This window comes from Salmo trutta, chromosome 35 (assembly GCF_901001165.1).
Source record: "Salmo trutta chromosome 35, fSalTru1.1, whole genome shotgun sequence".
Lineage (NCBI taxonomy): Eukaryota > Metazoa > Chordata > Actinopteri > Salmoniformes > Salmonidae > Salmo > Salmo trutta.
Genome location: NC_042991.1, coordinates 23,334,268 through 23,352,822, shown reverse-complemented (window position 1 = coordinate 23,352,822; position 18,555 = coordinate 23,334,268). Strand labels below are relative to the sequence as shown.

Below are 18,555 nucleotides of genomic sequence, written 5' to 3'. Positions count from 1 at the left end.
TTGGCACGGCAGAGAGCCAACAGCACTGTCTGCCGAGCCAGTTCCCAGACTTAATTCATTTGTTCATTTTTATTTGTCAAACAGCAGCCAAGCATCGATTATCATGTCACCAGAATAAGACCCTCGATATTTATTGGAAAGGAGCATCAAGCTCATCTCCTTGCACTTTCACCACCCTTTGAAGTGAATTATAATTGATTTAATCTGTAACCTAATAAACTGCATGCTTTCCTGACGTAGTGGGAGGACCACACAACATGTCATCGTGTGACTTCGATATGATGGTTATTATATCAATATTTACGCATAAAAGCATTTAAACTGACATTTTTCACATCATTCGTTTTACCGTCACAAAAGAGCCCACCTTGTCTAGTGTATTTAGTTTTGTCGACATTTGGAAAGTTTACCGAAAAATGTTTTGTTTCCATCAGGACTGTCATGACATATGCTTTAGGTTAGTGACAGTGTGTCCATGCAGGGGAAGATCCTTAGTACTGTAAATAGATAAGGAAGACAGTTGTATAATTAAGCAATAACGCCCGAGGAGGTGTGGTATATGGCCAATATACCGCGGATAAGGGCTGTATCCAGGCATTCCGCAACACCACAAACCACAAAGCCCTTATTGCTATTATAAACTGGTTACCAATGTAGTTAGATGTTTTGTCATACCCGTGGTATACGGTCTGATATACCATGTGTGTCAACCAATCAGCATTCAGGGCTCTAACCACCTAGTTTATAAATGGAATTTTGTTTCATAAGTTAATAAAGGAAAAAATAGAGAGAAGCTATTTTAATGATGATATATAAAAGCCAAGGAGATTTGAAATTGAATTGCGCTCTGCTTCAGTATATAGCACACATAATCCACAACATGCATTCTTCAATGGCATTCTAATACGTGCCAAAGAAAACCTGCATGTGGGTATCCATTCTGTCAGAGAATATGCTACTAGTAGCTACACTAATCTTCCCTGCGCCACAGACCATGGTTACTCAACGACACAGCTTCTAACAGAGTCAGCATGTTCTCTCAACACAGAATAACAAGAGCAAATGTCTGGCGGCAGCTGAGCAGAGAGAGCAGAATGCTTGCCTTGCCTTTGTTCAGTCTCAGGGAAAAGCTTGGCATGCACATTTCCACACACAGAGCCGTAGTGTTTCACTTGGACCTGTAGTGGTTCTCGGTCCAAAACACACAGCAGCAGCCCGCCTGCTCTGGATTTATCGACCCAGTGCGCTGTAGCCGCATGAAGGAAGCCAGCTCGTTAGTCAGTCCCTAGCTGCATCCCAAATGGCACCCATAGGGCTTTGGTAAAAAATGTGTGCGCTACAGGGAACGGTGTGCCATTTTGGAGACACAGCTTTCTCCAGGCCCAACTCAGGGAGACACGGTTTTCTTGTGGTTCCTCTCACTCTCTTATCCCCAGATTTGTGTCTTGTTTTGACTCATGCTCGTTGAGTGTAATACAAAACCCACATTGATCTAAAACCCTAAATGTGTATAATGTGGTAATGACTGCCAAGGCTTAAATGCCCATAGAAATAGACTGAATTGCAAGCTATTTAAGTTTCCAAATGTTATGTGGGGTTATATATATGACCCAGTGGTGGTTAGTGAACTGAAAGCCGAGACCTCGTGGATCCAGGTTCATGTGGCCTCTTTAAAGGTGTATTGGCTGTCCTGACAACAGAGGCTGTGCTAACATTTGGCCCACATCCAGCCAGAGCTTTCCGTGTGAAGCTGTTGAAAAACATGACCCATTTTTCCCAGAACAGGCCACGGACAACTGCACTGTTCTTATATTCTTGCCACACATTCACAATGAGGGTTCTGTGCAATGGTAAAGGCCACATTATTTTTAATGTCTTTTCATTTAATGTCTTTTCTTTTGACATCTCTTTGGCTGTTTCTGATTTTGACAGACAAACAGGTTTGATAAGTAGATTTGAAACAGGAAATGTATACATTGGGATGTACAGCACTTTCACAGAATATTGATTGCACAATACTTTTATGTTTCATGGATCTAGCAGATTGTGTGTGTAACCTTTATTTAACAAGGCAAGTCACTTAAGAACAAATTCTTTTTTACAATGACGGTAGTCCATAAATCGTGACCTTTTGATGGTAATTGCTGCAGTCGTTAATTGACACACTGTGTGTTATGTGGAGCAGAAAACCAGAATCTACACAGATATAATCTCATCTTGATCCCATAAAGTGGCTGAGTCAGAGTTTTTATTTACTCAGTCCAGTAAAATGTCCCCTAGGGCAGCTGCCATCTTGCTTCCTGTGGACCAGAGAGAGAGAGTGGATTAAGGGCATCTGATTACGGCAGTGAGGTTTGACTGAGGTGATGCCCCCTGTAAAGGAACATGGGCACTGACAGACAGAGACTGTCCTGATGACATGCTGTCTGTTGCACTACACTGGCTTTGCTCCTCTTCTCTGCTCTCAAATTCACTTGAGAGTGGAGTGATTCTACAAAGGTTCAATCCCCTGTGATGGATTTACTGCAATAAGCTCATTGATTCTGTGTCAATGTGGAAGTAGTATTATACTGAAATGCTAAGCTGAAACAACAACACTGTTATTTTCAGTACTCTACTGTACAGTATAATAGATCATATATGCCATTTAGCAAACACTTTTATTCAAACTACTTACAATCATGCATGCATACATTTAACATATGGGTGGTCCCAGGAATCAAACTCACTATCCTGGTGTTGCAAGCACCATGCTCTACCTACTGAGCTACATAGTCTGGCCTTCCCCCTGGATAAATACAATGTGCATCTTTGCATTTGGCATAACGAAATTACCTCTATACCTTTTGTAGAAGTCATGTGACTGCACGGGATCCCTGTTTGTTAGTTTAGCTGATTATAAAGAGTGCATACTGTTGAACGCCGACCGTTGCGGCGTACTACGAGAAAGCAGTTATACCAGAATTGGTCTGGTGTGGGTGGCTAGTCCTTGTGGCTCTGTGAGTCCAGTCAGTGTGGCCAGCGTCACAGAGGCAGGGGTCTGCCTGTAGTATGCCTGTAAGCCCAGGGCTTATTAGCACAATGCCGTGTCATAGCCCAGGGATTAGCTTGTTATTAAACACTAACCTCAATAACCCCCTCCTCATTTCCCCCATCCAAAGCCCAAATCAAACTTGCGGCATATACAATCACAGCATTATTCCCCCTGCTCTGTCTCTGCCCCTCCCCCTCCCTTTTCAAGCTTATTACTCCAGTACTAGCCTGCCTTGCGGGTCGAACCGAGGGGGGAGACAGGCTGTGTGTGTGCATGGTTGCGTGCGTGTGATATAGTACATTGTCAATGCAGAGAGCCACTCCCCCTGGCTGTAACCCTGTCTGTCCTTGTCGGCGGACACTCTGAAATTACAGCCAACTGTGCCCTAGCTCGAGCCAACGCCCTGGCTGCATGTTTAGTGTGCGGTGTCGTCAGGATCGCAGGGAGGGACACTCACAGAGAGGGACACTCACAGGGAGGGACACTCACAGAGAGGTATTCTTCCGTGGGATTTCAGGTCAGGTGACACTATGGGTGAATAATTCATTACGGCCCGTTTCAGCTCTTTCCTAACAAAGCCACACACACACACACACACACACACACACACACACACACACACACAACCCCCCTATTGAGATCGTAGTCTATCTAAAGGGCTCGATTGATTATGGATTCAGTTGTGCCTCCGCTGACAAAACAAGCTGGGAGAGGATGAACATGAAGAGAAATGGCTGATTGTGTGGGAGTATAATGTCTTTATCTTAGTGCAGTAATACAGAGTCCTTAGTGTGTAGGAATATAATGTATTGATGTTAATACAGTATAGTGAAGGGAGACTGTAGTGGCGTGTCTCTCAGCCTCAGCTGTGCAGGGGCTGTGTGTTGCCTGCCACAGTGATGTTGGAACATCTGCCTTGGGCCCATTAGTAAGACACACAAGGTTTCAGTGGAGAAACTAAAGCATTCAGCGCAGGTGGGAGCATCTCTCTTATGTAATAAATCCATGGACACACAGCTGGGCTGGCTGCATAGCCTGATGTTCCATCTGTCTGCTGGTGCAGAGGGTTGGAGTGAGATGGAGAGTTCACTACAACAACAACACGAGTTCCCACTTCATGTGATTAGAGTAGTGTGGAAATCCCTCATGAGTTGTGAGTAAACTAGTATGGGCATGGATAATCCTATATCTAGATATCCGAATGGAGGTTAATATTTGATTACTTGAGTGAGTGTTCATTTTTGGAGGCCTTTTTTAACAATGGAAAAGCTTTGTCTAAATTAAATTAAATGATCCTTGTGACATTTTAACCTATATATCATGATATTTAAAATTCTTGATTTAATTTTTTATTTTATAATTTTATGTACCTGTAGTTCTTATAACGGTGCGTTGAGCTACTTCTGTGCATTTAGCCATCAAAGGCTGCCCTGACGTCGGTATGCCATTTCCCCCACTTAAAATGGCAGTTACTGGTGCTCACCTAATGGAGTTTCCACAATACCTGACATAGATCAGTGCAAAGCTCGCACCAGAAAATGTTTTTGTAACAGAATCAGTTCTGTCATGGTGAAAAACAGACTTCTCTTTAGCTGTTGTTGCTGTTAGCCAAACTACCGGAGAAAAGTAACATGTCGGCTGTAAGGCATGTACATTTGCGTCATTCTGATTGGTCAAATTAATGGTGGTATTTTAAAACAAAAATGTCATTTAGACTATCCTGATGTTTCATGACATTATTCAAATAGTACAATTATTTCAAATGCCCATCCATAGAGGAAACAATTCCACTCTTCCTTTTACATTTACATTTTAGTCATTTAGCAGACGCTCTTATCCAGAGCGACTTACAGTAGTGAATGCATACATTTCAAACATTTCATACATTTTTTCCCTCCCCGTACTGGTTTCATTTTCCATATGCTGCCGATCTTTATCTGACATGTTGATGTGAGGATAAGACATGAGAGATGTGAGGCACATAGCCTCCAGTACAGCATGTACAAAACCTGTTATATTTAATGCAGTGTAATGTTTTCCAAGTTCGTGTCAGAATTCTGCAAATAAACTGAATGACTCTTGTCCCAGTTCAGTAATTCAGAAGGTGTTAATACATTGCATTGAAAGAGGTGTTTTTGCTATTGGAGATTAATGGAAGCTCTTGCTGTGTGTTGCAGCTATTACGAGAACTAAAACACCCCAACGTGATCGCCCTGCAGAAAGTGTTCCTGTCTCACAGTGACAGAAAGGTGTGGCTCCTCTTTGACTATGCTGAGCACGACCTCTGGGTAAGTGTTTCATCACAACTACTAGTTTTTGGTTTTTGTTTGGATGTTTCATCAACCTGCTCTTTTAGTTGTTTCATCTTTGTTCTTGACGTTTTCCTGTCCGTAAAGGACCGTGTATGGTACATGATGTATTGGTATGTATGTTGTGGAAACTAGCTGTTTGATTCCCTTGCTTGATCAATTTCTCAATGCCACTCCCTCTGGTCTCCTTTCAGCACATCATCAAGTTCCACCGAGCCTCCAAGGCCAATAAGAAGCCCATGCAGCTGCCGAGAGGCATGGTCAAGTCTCTCCTGTATCAGATTCTGGACGGGATCCATTACCTCCATGCCAACTGGGTGCTTCACAGGGATCTGGTGAGTAGAGTGTACTGTAGTTCCAGTGTCCCTTTACAATGCTGCTACACATGCTCACTGACACCTCATCCACTGATCTGTCCTTTTCCTATTGGTCACTGATATGAACTGCTTTTAACCAATAGGGTGCATGCAAAGAAGTTACTTGTTTGCATATCGAGATGCAGCAATGAATGGTGTTCACTGCAAAAAGGATCATTAAAGCAACCCTCTTGTCTGCTGACTGAGTCCTGTGTTGTCTGGCACAAGTGCTGTTATATCCTTGTACTGTTTATTATTATGATTCTAAGGCCCTTAGCTGTGGAGCAAAGTGTCTTGGCTTGGTGAATGTTGTCAATTCTGCCCCCCTACCCTCACCCCCACCACCACCCAGCCTGTACTCTAGCACCCCTGTGAGACTTTCTCCCCCATACCTTTCCCACAGTGTTTTCCTGGAAGGTCGGGCTGTTCACCTGCCTCTGCTGGGCTCATTGTAGCGGAAGGTCAGCCCTGGGCCCAGCTGGAACGAGGTCACAGGATTGTTTTCTCTCTTATCTGGCTGTAGAAACCTCCTCTCCTCAAGGCCCCTCTCAACACAAGAGCTCTCTCTCTCTCTCTCTCTCTCTCTCTCTCTCTCTCTCTCTCTCTCTTTCTTATCTCTTTCTGCAGTTCCTTTCAAAAATAAGATTTTATTTAGCTTGAGAAGCTTTTTTATCTTCTCTTCTCTTCAACTGATTATGGTGCAAAATGGACATTCCATGATAAGGGCTATATTACACTGTTATAACACTACATTACACTTATAACACTATATTACACTTTTATAACACTATATTACAGTGACACAACTCTTCTGGCTGGGAATTGCCAGAGACCTGACGATACGATATGTATTACGATTCTCACAATTTTATATGTGTTGCAATTCGATACTGTGATTTTATTGACATTCGATGTTCCAAACGTATTGCTCACCATATGTCTGCTACAGAGGAACGAGAGAGAGCCACGAGAACGAGTTTTGATCAGTCATGGAAATAGAAGTGCCGAAAACAAATTGGCTCCTTATTTAAAAAGAAGATGGAGAACAAGCAATACCTGCACAAAAATACTGTTGTTTTGGTGCAGGTACAGCCAACTAGCGCAAAAATGATATTGCGATATTGTCAAAACTACGATATGTTGTAAAAAATAATATCCCAATATGTAACTGTATCAATTTTCCCCCTATCACTAATAATAGTATATAACAGAGGCATAACACTTACCAACTAGCTGATGGAAAGACAATCGTTTATGTCCTGCCAGCCAGTGAGAAGTCAGCTGCTCTTAGAGGACACCAGCTGTGTCATTATACTGACATTCTTCAAGCTGTGAACACAGGAGATGATTGCAATGAGTAGAAGACTGTTGTAAAGATATTTTCCTGATAACACACTCATTAAAGTGTTAAAACAGATAAAAATACACCTTATGGAACAGCGAGGACTACGAAAAGTCACACACACACATAGCATACACACTATACACACACGTACAGTCCCTCTTTGATGAGTGCGTATTATAATGCATATTACTTCCTTAATTTTTTATGGACCCCAGGAAGAGTAGCTGCTGCGATAATGAATACAAATGTCCATGGGTGGATGAATGGGTAGTAGGAAATCTATTCTATTCTAACTCATTGGTGCCCAGATGTTTGGTGTTTACTACCAGCACACTAATTGAGTCGGCACACTTCAGAGCATAAGTCAGTCAATTGATGTGACTTCCGTTCCGTCACTGGAGACTAAGGCAGAGTAGAATGAATCTGCAAGTCCTACAGCTCCAGCATTCTTATCAGGCCTTCATCGGGCCATTCCCTCTCATGTGATCTCTCTCAGCTCTCCCAGATGGCAGCATGGTGCGATGAGGACCAACGCTAACTCCCGTTATATAAATACACAGGGATCTATCAGTCAGGGCCTCAGCCTCACTAACTCGGCATATACCACAACAGCCAAGGTGGAGTAATGCAGGGATGAAGACATACTACTGCACTGCCATGCCATCCTTGTTCAATATGTGTCCCTTGTAGCTGTTATTTTGGAGGTGAAACCCGAGTTGATTGATAACTTTGCGAGGATAGTGGATCACGTTGTCGTTGATGATGGTGATTGCTGAGCAGTTTATGACATGGTATTACTTGTTGAGAGTGTGTCATCAATAGCGTATTTCTTTAATTCTGCTTAGAGATTCTATAGGATTAAGCAGGTCTTTAATGCCTGGTCAATAGTTAATGAATCATGAATCACCCAGGATACAACAGAAGGGACAATGGTATTGTGTTTTTGATTTCATGTGTCTGACCTCAACACTAATAGGGTATGTGCGGCCGTAGCTGCCTTCCTGTTGCACAAGCAAGCCTGTATCTAAGCAGGGGTCTCTGTCAGTACTACTGTACATGGTCAGCACATAGCTAGCTACTGCTGGAATTAAAACACACTGGCACAGTAGCTAGCATTGTTTTTCTCTCTTATCTGGACACCAATTCTTCCGGCTCTTAATAAATATTTTCTTTGCCGCAGGGTGAATTTCTCTGTTGTCGCTTTCTCTGTGTCTGATTCCAGATAAAGGTTGATGTTTTGCAGTTTTCTCAAAGCAAGCACTTCCTGCTATTGTGGAAATTCCACTCTCAAGCTGGTGGTGTTCGGAATTGGGATACGTGGGTATGTGTAGTCTGTTTTGCACAGGGAGTTTGTTGGCCATTCCATTGTGAAATTGTCCTGAATATGAAAGAGTCAACTCCCTTTGTCTACCACTTTATAGCCGTGTACCTCAGATTTAGCTAGTCAATGGAAAATGCCACGTTCCACCCCATCTGGACATTTTCCTCCCGAGTCATTTTGGGGGAGGTGTGTTAGATTTAGGCTAAAGGGTGAGTAATGCAAACAGCATTCCTAATCTCCTCGGGGGCTAGTTACTCCAGCGACTCAGTGCTTTATCAACAGCCACAGGGGTAGGGCAATTGCATGTCTTTCATGGCTCCCTACACCACTCTGTCTATTATGCAACACTCAACCTTGTGCTGCAGCTGGGCACTGTACCGCTGTAGAGAAACCAGCCTCCCCTCACCACTGTACCCATCCTCAGTCTCCATTGAGACAGGCAGCACCTCCCCATCCTCAGTCTCCAGTGAGACAGGCAGCACCTCCCCATCCTCAGTCTCCAGCGAGACAGGCAGCACCTCCCCATCCTCAGTCTCCAGCGAGACAGGCAGCACCTCCCCATCCTCAGTCTCCAGCGAGACAGGCAGCGCCTCCCCATCCTCAGTCTCCAGCGAACCAGGCAGCACCTCCCCATCCTCAGTCTCCAGTGAGACAGGCAGCGCCTCCGCATCCTCAGTCTCCAGTGAGACAGGCAGCGCCTCCCCATCCTCAGTCTCCATTGAGACAGGCAGCGCCTCCCCATCCTCAGTCTCCAGCGAACCAGGCAGCACCTCCCCATCCTCAGTCTCCAGCGAGATGGCAGCACTTCCCCATCCTCAGTCTCCAGCGAACCAGGCAGCACCTCCCCATCCTCAGTCTCCAGCGAGACAGGCAGCGCCTCCCCATCCTCAGTCTCCAGCGAACCAGGCAGTCCCGCCCCATCCTCCTGCCTAAGTTATATAACCCACACCAGCCACCAGCCGCTAGCCAGCACAGTTAGATCCCAGATCACAGGTCCCACTCCCCCACTGAAAGTCAATATGTCCAGGCTTTCAGATTTCAGCTGCAGCATATAGCTAGGTTGCACTCGCTCACCTGCTGGCCAATGGTGGGTTGTTGTCATGATTGATTACTAAGGACATGCCCTTATCTCTGACGTAATGGAATATTGTTCAAAGCTGGAGTAATCCCTGGCTACCCGCAGTCACATGCCACGTCCGCCACAAGAAAATGTCTAGGAAAATAGCATCCACACCAACTGTCCTTTGTGTGAATATGTATGTGCCCTGCCTAGGTCTATATCCTGTGTGCAGTGGGCTGTGGCAGGCCTGCACTGCTATAACATGGTTCTGACAGTAGTGGTTAACGCCTGTATGCCGAGAAAAACAGGGTCATTACTTAATCTGAAAAAAGACGACTACAGAGAAAAGCAAGAAGAAAGCCTCTGAATTAATAATGGCACTGTTGTATGGTTCCCAGTACATGTAAAGCTAGTGTTAGCCTCTGGCCCTTCCTGGCCTGAAAATAGGGCTATTTTTGACTCAACATGGGGTATGTTTTTTTGTGAAAGAGAGGTACCTCCTTAGGGATTGCGTTTTCTGTCCATGGAGGATTTACAGCAGTGTTTCCCAAACTCGGTCCTCGGGACCCCCAATTAATCATCAAGCTTTGAATCAGCTGTGTAGTGTTAGGGCAAAAACCAAAACCTGCACCCTTGGGGTCCCGAGGACCGAGTTTGGGAAACGCAGACTTAGGGATCTGTTTACCACTCCTGACCCACTGCACAAAGTCTCCTAACTTTTCTGGGAAGCTAAGCACATGTCAGAGTCCATAAAATCCAAACTTTTGCAGAAAAAATGAATCAGACAGCAACATTACAACCTCATTAACATGCTCATTTTATTTTTTAATTGCCCGTTCATCCAGTCTCTGTTTTATGAGAGTGTTTTCATAGTTGTTTACCTGTATGAAAATATGATCTCTTTCAACATTGGGCCAATTAAAATGAATGTGTTTGGATTGAATCCATTAGCCCAGTTTAGAATTTCAAAGAGGAGCCGGTGCCAGTCATTTTGGCTTGAAAAGAAACCCTCCTCATGTGAGTCGTCATAGTGTTTGCCGATAGCAGTGTTTTGTTGTGTGTTTGAATAATAGAGCTCATTATAAGTGGCATCCCTATGGCAAACCCTGTTTGCTATAGGAACCTGTTTGTTGAACAGATTGAATCCTATGAGATTTAAGATTCACACAGATTCAGGGGACTAACAGACAATGGGAGGATTTGGAGTGGAGATCAAGATTATAAATTGCTTGGCTGATGAGACAGTGGATTGCGCAGTCAGATGGAACACAGTAAATAGGCATTTTAACGTCACAGATTTAGCCGGCTGGAATGCGGTTTTAACCAATCAGCATTCAGGATTAGACCCACCCGTTTTATAAGATGAAATAAATAGTGGGTTGCCTACTAGTTGAATATAGTCATTGGAAATGTTATTGTGTACTGTAAACATCTGGCACTGTGATGTCTTTAATGTGCAGCATGGATAGTGGATGGGTAGGAGATGAAGCAGAGCTAGACTATTTTTCTTTGGGCATAAATCTTTGGATAAAGTGAAAGTGAAAACAGTGGTGGTTATGTGCTGGACACACCATGGCAAACTGTGTTCTTTGATTGACATATTATGCAAATGTGTTTTCTGCGAGATGAGTTCTTGGAACACAGGCTGTCTGGCTGGTTTCTCCATGTGTCCGGGTTTGAATTGGCTAGGTGGTTCTGGTGTCATGCAGGAAACCACAGAACTATACTGGGCATCATAATATAATTCCTCCCCAAAACCCTAAAACACCGACTAAGTAAGATATTATTGTGTGGTTGGAATCAGTGTCCCAAAGGAACAGGCATGATTCACAACCATGGCAGACCTTGATATCAATGATCAGTACAATCATTGACAGAGCAATCTTTCACAGAAGTTTTATAGTAGTTTGACCTATAGCATAATTCACTTTCCATTTGGCATGCTCTGCCTCTGTTATTTGTATGTTACACTGATATTACCAAAACTTACCTCCAAAAGACATTGGAAATGCATGGCATTTTTGTCTATTTAAGCAATAAGGCCTGAGGAGGTGTGGTATATGGCCAATATACCACGACTACGAGATGTTCTTATGCACGACGCAACACGGAGTGCTTGGATACAGCCCTTAGCCGTGGTATATTGGCCATATACCACAAACCCCCGAGGTGCCTTATTGCTATTATAAACTGGTTACCAACGTAATTAGAGTAGTAAAAATACGTTTTGTCATACCCGTGGTATTGGCTTTCAGCTAATCAGCATTCAGGGCCTGAACCACACAATTTAGAATGTCTGAAATACCACAGCTTTCAGCCAATCAGCATCCAGGAGCAAAACTACCCAGTTTATAATATGTGATACACCTGTGAAGTGAGTGTAACCTCATTTCTATGTTGTGTTGTCTTACTTGGTATTGGAGCCTCTGAGGCTTCCCTAATGGCTGAAACACACACAGAACAAGATGGTTAACTGTTTGTCTGTCTCTCTCTCCTCTAGAAACCAGCCAACATTCTGGTTATGGGGGAGGGCTCAGAACGAGGGCGAGTGAAAATCGGTAAGATGGGCTAAATGTACACACTGAAGTCAATACACTGTAGATGATTGATGGAGTGGGCTGCTGATTCAGTTATTTAAAGCTTAAAACTCTGTCAGTAGGTTGATTATACATCATATTATTTGTATTCACATTTGAAACTTGAATGTGAGCAAAACAGCTTAATAAGGTGACCATTATTTCTATAGCAGATACAGTTAAAGTCGGAAGTTTAAATACACCTTAGCCAAATACATTTAAACTCAGTTTTTCACAATTCCTGACATTTAATCCTAGTAAAAATTCCCTGTCTTAGGTCAGTTAGGATCACCACTTTATTTTAAGAATGTGAAATGTCAGAATAATAGTAGAGAGAATGATTTATTTCAGCTTTTATTTCTTTCATCACATTCCCAGTGGGTCAGAAGTTTACATACACTCAATTAGTATTTGGTAGCATTGCCTTTAAATTGTTTTACTTGGGTCAAACGTTTCGGGTAGCCTTCCACAAGCTTCCCACAATAAATTGGGTGAATTTTGGCACATTCCTCCTGACAGAGCTGGTGTAACTGAGTCAGGTTTGTAGGCCTCCTGGCTCGCACACACTTTTTCAGTTCTGCCCACAAATGTTCTATGGGATTGAGGTCAGGGCTTTGTGATGGCCACTCCAACACCTTGACTTTGTTGTTCTTAATGTCACGACTTCCGCCGAAGTCGGTCCCTCTCCTTGTTCGGGCGGCGTTCGGCGGTCGACGTCACTGGCCTTCTAGCCATCGCCGATCCACTTTTCATTTTCCATTTGTTTTGTGTTTGTTTTACACACCTGGTTTCAATTCCCCAATTACATGTTCATTATTTAACCCTCTGTTTTCCCCATGGTTTTTGTGTGTGTGTTTGTTTTATGTATTTCGGTCCTTATGTGTGGGCTTGGTATTTACTACGTGTATTTGGTAATTTTGAGTAAAGTTACTTTTATTACTCATCTCTGATGTCCTGCGCCTGACTCCTCTGCACCAGCTACATCCAGACCTTTACACTTAAGCCATTTTGCCACAACTTTGAAAGTATGCTTGGGGTCATTGTCCATTTGGAAGACCCATTTGCGACCAAGCTTTAACTTCCTGACTGATGTCTTGATATGTTGCTTCAATATATCCACATAATTTTCCTTCCTCATGATCTATTGATTTATTTTGTGAAGTGCACCAGTCCCTCCTGCAGCAAAGAACCCCCACAACATGATGCTGCCACATCGTGCTTCACGGTTGGGATGGTATTCTTCGGCTTGCAAGCTTCCCCTTTTTTCCTCCAAACATAACGATGGTCATTATGGCCAAACAGTTATATTTTCTTCCATCAGACCAGAGGACATTTCTACAAAAGGTACGATCTTTGTCCCCATGTGCAGTTGCAAACCGTAGTCTGGATTTTTTTATGGCGGTCTTTCCTTGCTGAGCGGCCTTTCAAGTTATGTCGATATAGGACTCGTTTTACTGTGCATATAGATTACTTTTGTATCTGTTTCCTCCAGCATCTTCACAAGGTCCTTTGCTGTTGTTCTGGGATTGATTTTCACTTTTCACACCAAAGTACATTCATCTCTAGGAGACAGAACGCGTCTCCTTCCTGAGCGGTATGATGGCTGCATGGTCCCATGGTGTTTATACTTGCGTACTATTGTTTGTACAGATGAATGTGGGATGAACGTGGTACCTTCAGGCGTTTGGAAATTGCTCCCAAGGATGAACCAGACTTGTGGAGGTCTACAATTTTTTTTCTGAGGTCTTGGCTGATTTTCTTTTGATTTTCCCATGATGTCAAGCAAAGAGGCACTGAGTTTGAAGGTAGGCCTTGAAATACATCCACAGGTACACCTCCAATTGACTCAAATGATGTCAATTTGCCTATCAGAAGCTTCTAAAGCCATGACATAATTTTTGGGAATTTTCCAAGCTATTTAAAGGCACAGTCACCTTAGTGTATGTAAACTTCTGACCCACTGGAATTGTGATACAGTAAATTATAAGTGAAATAATCTGTCTGTAAACAATTGTTGGAAAAAGTACTTGTGTCATGCACAAAGTAGATGTCCTAACCGACTTGCCAAAAATATAGTTTGTTAACAAGAAATGTGTGGAGTGGTTGAAAAACAAGTTTTAATGACTGCAACCTAAGTGTATGTAAACTTCTGACTTCAACTGTACATCGATGAGGTTGTTTACTTGACAATGGCTGCAGCTTTAACCTTCAACCAGCCTCTGAGAGGGTCTCTGAACACAGGGACACAGGACCAGGCAGAGAGCCTTAAAATGGCCACATCATACAGATGACACTATTGCATAACCCACTCCCCAGCATGGCACTGTTCTGGGATGATGTCACAGGTCTGCAGTGCCGGCCGGACTCTATTTATACCCTAACCCTGAGAGTCTAGCATTAGTGCTAAGTTATTGTTTTAGAGTCACTGAACCCCCATGATAACTGCTGCTCAGGGATGCCTGGGTGTCAATGGCAGTGTGACACCCAGCATACCAAACCAGACCACCAAACTTCACTTCAAGTGCTGCACAGACACAGAAGACCTTCCCATAAGAATACAAACAGAAGCTCTTCCCATAAGACTACAAACAGAAGCTCTTCCCATAAGACTACAAACAGAAGCACTTCCCATAAGACTACAAACAGAAGCACTTCCCATAAGACTACAAACAGAAGCACTTCCCATAAGACTACAAACAGAAGCACTTCCCATAAGACTACAAACAGAAGACCTTCCCATAAGACTACAAACAGAAGACCTTCCCATAAGACTATAAACAGAAGACCTTCCCATAAGACTACAAACAGAAGACCTTCCCATAAGACTACAAACAGAAGACCTTCCCATAAGACCACAAACAGAAGACCTTCCCATAAGACTACAAACAGAAGACCTTCCCATAAGACCACAAACAGAAAACCTTCCCATAAAACACACTGGCAGTGTGGTGCCAGGACAACAACCTCCCCCTCAATGTGAGCAAGACAAAGGAGCTGATCGTGGATTGCAGGAAAAGGCGGGCCAAACTGGACATTAACATCAACGTGGCTGTAGTGGAGCGGGTCGAGAGTGTCCACATCACCAACGATCTATCATGGTCCAAACACACCAAGACAGTCATGAAGAGGAGGAGACTGAAAAGATTTGGCATGGGTCCCCAGATCCTCAAAAAGTTCTACAGCTGCACCATCGAGAGCATCCTGACTGGTTGCATTACCGCCTGGTATGGCAACTGCTCGGCATCTGACCGTAAGACGCTACAGAGGGTAGTGCATACGGCCCAATACGTCACTGGGGCCAAGCTTCCTGCAATCCAGGACTTATATAATAGGCGGTGTCCGAGGAATGCCCATAAAATTGTCAGAGACTCCAGTCACCCAAGTCATAGACTGTTTTCTCTGCTACCGCACGGCAAGTGGTACCGGAGCGTCAAGTCTAGAACAAAAAGGCTCCTTAACAGCTTCTACCCCCAAGCCTTAAGACTGCTGAACAATTAATCAAATGGCCGCTGGACTATTACATTGAACCCCCTCCCCATTTGTTTAACCTGTACCCCCGGTACCCCCTATATATAGCCTCGTTATTGTTATGTTATTGTGTTACTTTTTATTATTTTTTACTTTAGTTTAATTGGTAAATATTTTCTTAACTCTTCTTGAACTGCACTGTTGGTAAATTAAGGGCTTGTAAGTAAGCATTTCACGGTAAGGTCAACACTTGTTGTATTCGGCCCATGTGACAAATAAAGTTTGATTTGACTCCAGCGCTATGCAGACCTGGCCCATAAGATGACTTACTGACAGCATTGACATAAACACCAGCCATAAAGCATTGTATATTTTGATTTGTGTGTGTGTGTGTGTGTGTGTGTGTGTGTGTGTGTGTGTGAGAGAGAGAGAGGAATTCAAGCATGGTGGCTTTGACAAGCTATACATTAATCATGGTACAGATGTAGGATCTTAGTTTGATCAACCTGTTTCAGGAGAACATTCCATTTCAAATTGTAAAACTTGTAGTGTATTTGAGGTTAAAAAAGGCTTCGGAAGTTTGTAATTTCCACTTGAAAATTCAGACTTTTCTTTGTATTGACTTTACTTTGTTTAAAAGCTTTTTTGCGTTCCATTGGCTGTAGCCTGGAATAAAGTGGGCAGCCAGCTTCTTCTCCAGCCAGGGGATACCCATGGTGACGGGTTCTTGCCTTCCTCTCTTGCCTTCCTCTCCACTCTGGTAAAGGGCAAATATGATTTTGCCGGTTCCCTTGCCATTAGTTCTTCATCCCAGGAGCCTCCTGCATACCTATCCAGCGAGGGCATGGCAGGAGCTATAGGTTCCGCCACTTTGCATCGCTGAGCCAGAGGCCCGCCCACCATCATGTCAGTATCTCTGACTTGACCGAGCCCCCTCGATAATTCCTGGGAAGTCGGAGCGTAGGGAAGTTGGCAGAGCGGACGATTGTCCCGAAGGAGAGGTCGGAGAACTCTTCCCTCTCCTCGGTGTCACTGCTACACTTAGCCTCCCCGGGGGAGGGGAGGCCATGAGCTTGGGTCAGTGGAGTCGGCCCTTTGAAAATCTTGTCCTCCATATCCCCAATGTCGTCAGTTTCATCATCTCCAGAAGAGCCCTGAGAGTGCGGAGATAACACCAATTGTTCCCGCCACTTCTTGGAGGATAACAGGATGCAGCTGATGCATTCCGGGGGTCCTGGATGCCGTCCCTGTCGTGCTTTGGGCCCAAGCAAACGAAACAAGTCGTGTGAGTCCAGAGCCGCCGAGAGAGAGGAACAGAAGCACTGAGCTCTTAAAAGATTTTGGGGGTGTCAGGACCGTCTTGAGGCTTATCTTGTCATGAAATTCTTCAGACCAATCTTCAGTCTCGCTGAAGGAAAAGTAATCCACATGATAATTCACATTTCCTGTTGCTGCAGGATTATTTTCCTACTGTGACAAACTGGCTCAATTTAAGATCCTACATCTGTATGGCTTGCTCAACAGAGCCTGAGATCCTTCCTGAAACCAAACACTACCTCCCTCACTGAAATCAAATCAAAGTTTATTCATCATGTACACAGTTTACAGCAGGTATAAACGGTGCAGAGGCTTACTTGCCAGCTCCCTCAACAGTACAGTACAAATAACAATAATTATCAATAGTAGCATTGGGTTCAGGCCGCCCTGTGTTTCATTGTCATTTATTCACGTTGATACTATGTTATGTTTCCCCCACTATCTTATATACGTTGATACTATGTTATGTTTCCCCCACTATCTTATATACGTTGATACTATGTTATGTTTCCCCCACTATCTTATATACGTTGATACTATGTTATGTTTCCCCCACTATCTTATATATGTTGATACTATGTTATGTTTCCCCCACTATCTTATATATGTTGATACTATGTTGTGTTTCCCCCACTATCTTATATACGTTGATACTATGTTATGTTTCCCCTACTATCTTATATACGTTGATACTATGTTATGTTTCCCCCACTATCTTATATATGTTGATACTATGTTGTGTTTCCCCCACTATCTTATATACGTTGATACTATGTTATGTTTCCCCCACTATCTTATATACGTTGATACTATGTTATGTTTCCCCCACTATCTTATATATGTTGATACTATGTTGTGTTTCCCCCACTATCTTATATACGTTGATACTATGTTATGTTTCCCCCACTATCTTATATACGTTGATACTATGTTATGTTTCCCCCACTATCTTATATACGTTGATACTATGTTTTGTTTCCCCCACTATCTTATTCACGTTTTAGCTGACATGGGCTTCGCCAGACTCTTCAACTCTCCTCTCAAACCCCTGGCAGACCTTGACCCCGTCGTGGTGACATTCTGGTACAGGGCCCCTGAGCTTCTTCTAGGGGCCAGACATTACACCAAAGCAATCGGTGAGTCATTAGCCTTAAGGCAAGAGGTACATACATCAAAATACCTTCCATAGAAGTTATTATGTAGCCTGAATTATTTTCATACTAAAGGTACATACGTTGAAAGACGAGAAGAAGAGAAGTTATTGTGATATTCATACCTAACACATGCTTCCTATTTTGTAACCGAAGCGTGGAGATTAGATGGAAATGAATTGAAAACCGACCAGCACAGACAGGCCAGTAGAACTTTGCTCCTTGATTGTTTACTTAAACAGTTTTTGCATTTACTCTTGTTACTCTATGCCAGCCTCAGAGCCATGTTTGGTCCTGTGTGGCTCAGTTGGTACAGCATGGCGCTTGCAATGCCGGAGTTGTGGTTTCGATTCCCACGGGGGACCAGTACGAAAAAGGACGAAAAATGTATGCACTCACTATTGTAAGTCGCTCTGGATAAGAGCGTCTGCTAAATGAATAAAATCTAAAATATACAGCTCTGGTCAGACTCAGTATATGTGGACATTCACAGATACCTCGTGGGTGTCATTGACAGCAAGGGCCTGACAAGCAGTGTGATGCGTGGTCTTTATCTGTATGAGGGGTATGTCTTGTGTATAATTAGCTAGATGACATCCCTACCAAGGAAGCATGTTG

General features: G+C 43.5%; 1 protein-coding gene and 1 long non-coding RNA gene across 5 annotated transcripts in view; one reads left to right on the top strand and one right to left on the bottom strand.

Annotated features, from left to right (window-relative positions):
* LOC115174892 (cyclin-dependent kinase 19-like) overlaps positions 1 to 18,555 on the top strand; it is a 47,314-nt gene that overhangs the window by 17,897 nt on the left and 10,862 nt on the right. For all 3 annotated transcript variants that reach the window (XR_003871880.1, XM_029733895.1, XM_029733896.1), the window contains exons 3-6: positions 5,212 to 5,322; positions 5,538 to 5,678; positions 11,926 to 11,983; positions 17,791 to 17,922. Coding sequence is in view for 2 of the 3 variants with exons in the window: in XM_029733895.1 (XP_029589755.1) it covers positions 5,212 to 5,322; positions 5,538 to 5,678; positions 11,926 to 11,983; positions 17,791 to 17,922 (442 nt within the window). In the remaining variant the exon portion in view is untranslated. The remainder of the gene's footprint in view (positions 1 to 5,211; positions 5,323 to 5,537; positions 5,679 to 11,925; positions 11,984 to 17,790; positions 17,923 to 18,555) is intronic.
* On the bottom strand, positions 695 to 18,100 carry LOC115174894 (uncharacterized). Of its 2 annotated transcripts, XR_003871881.1 has the most exons (4): positions 18,021 to 18,100; positions 6,926 to 7,028; positions 6,092 to 6,177; positions 695 to 2,300 (listed from the first exon to the last, which is right to left on the bottom strand). It is a non-coding gene; the product is annotated as an uncharacterized LOC115174894 (long non-coding RNA). The 2 variants fall into 2 exon arrangements; XR_003871882.1 differs by lacking the exon at positions 6,092 to 6,177.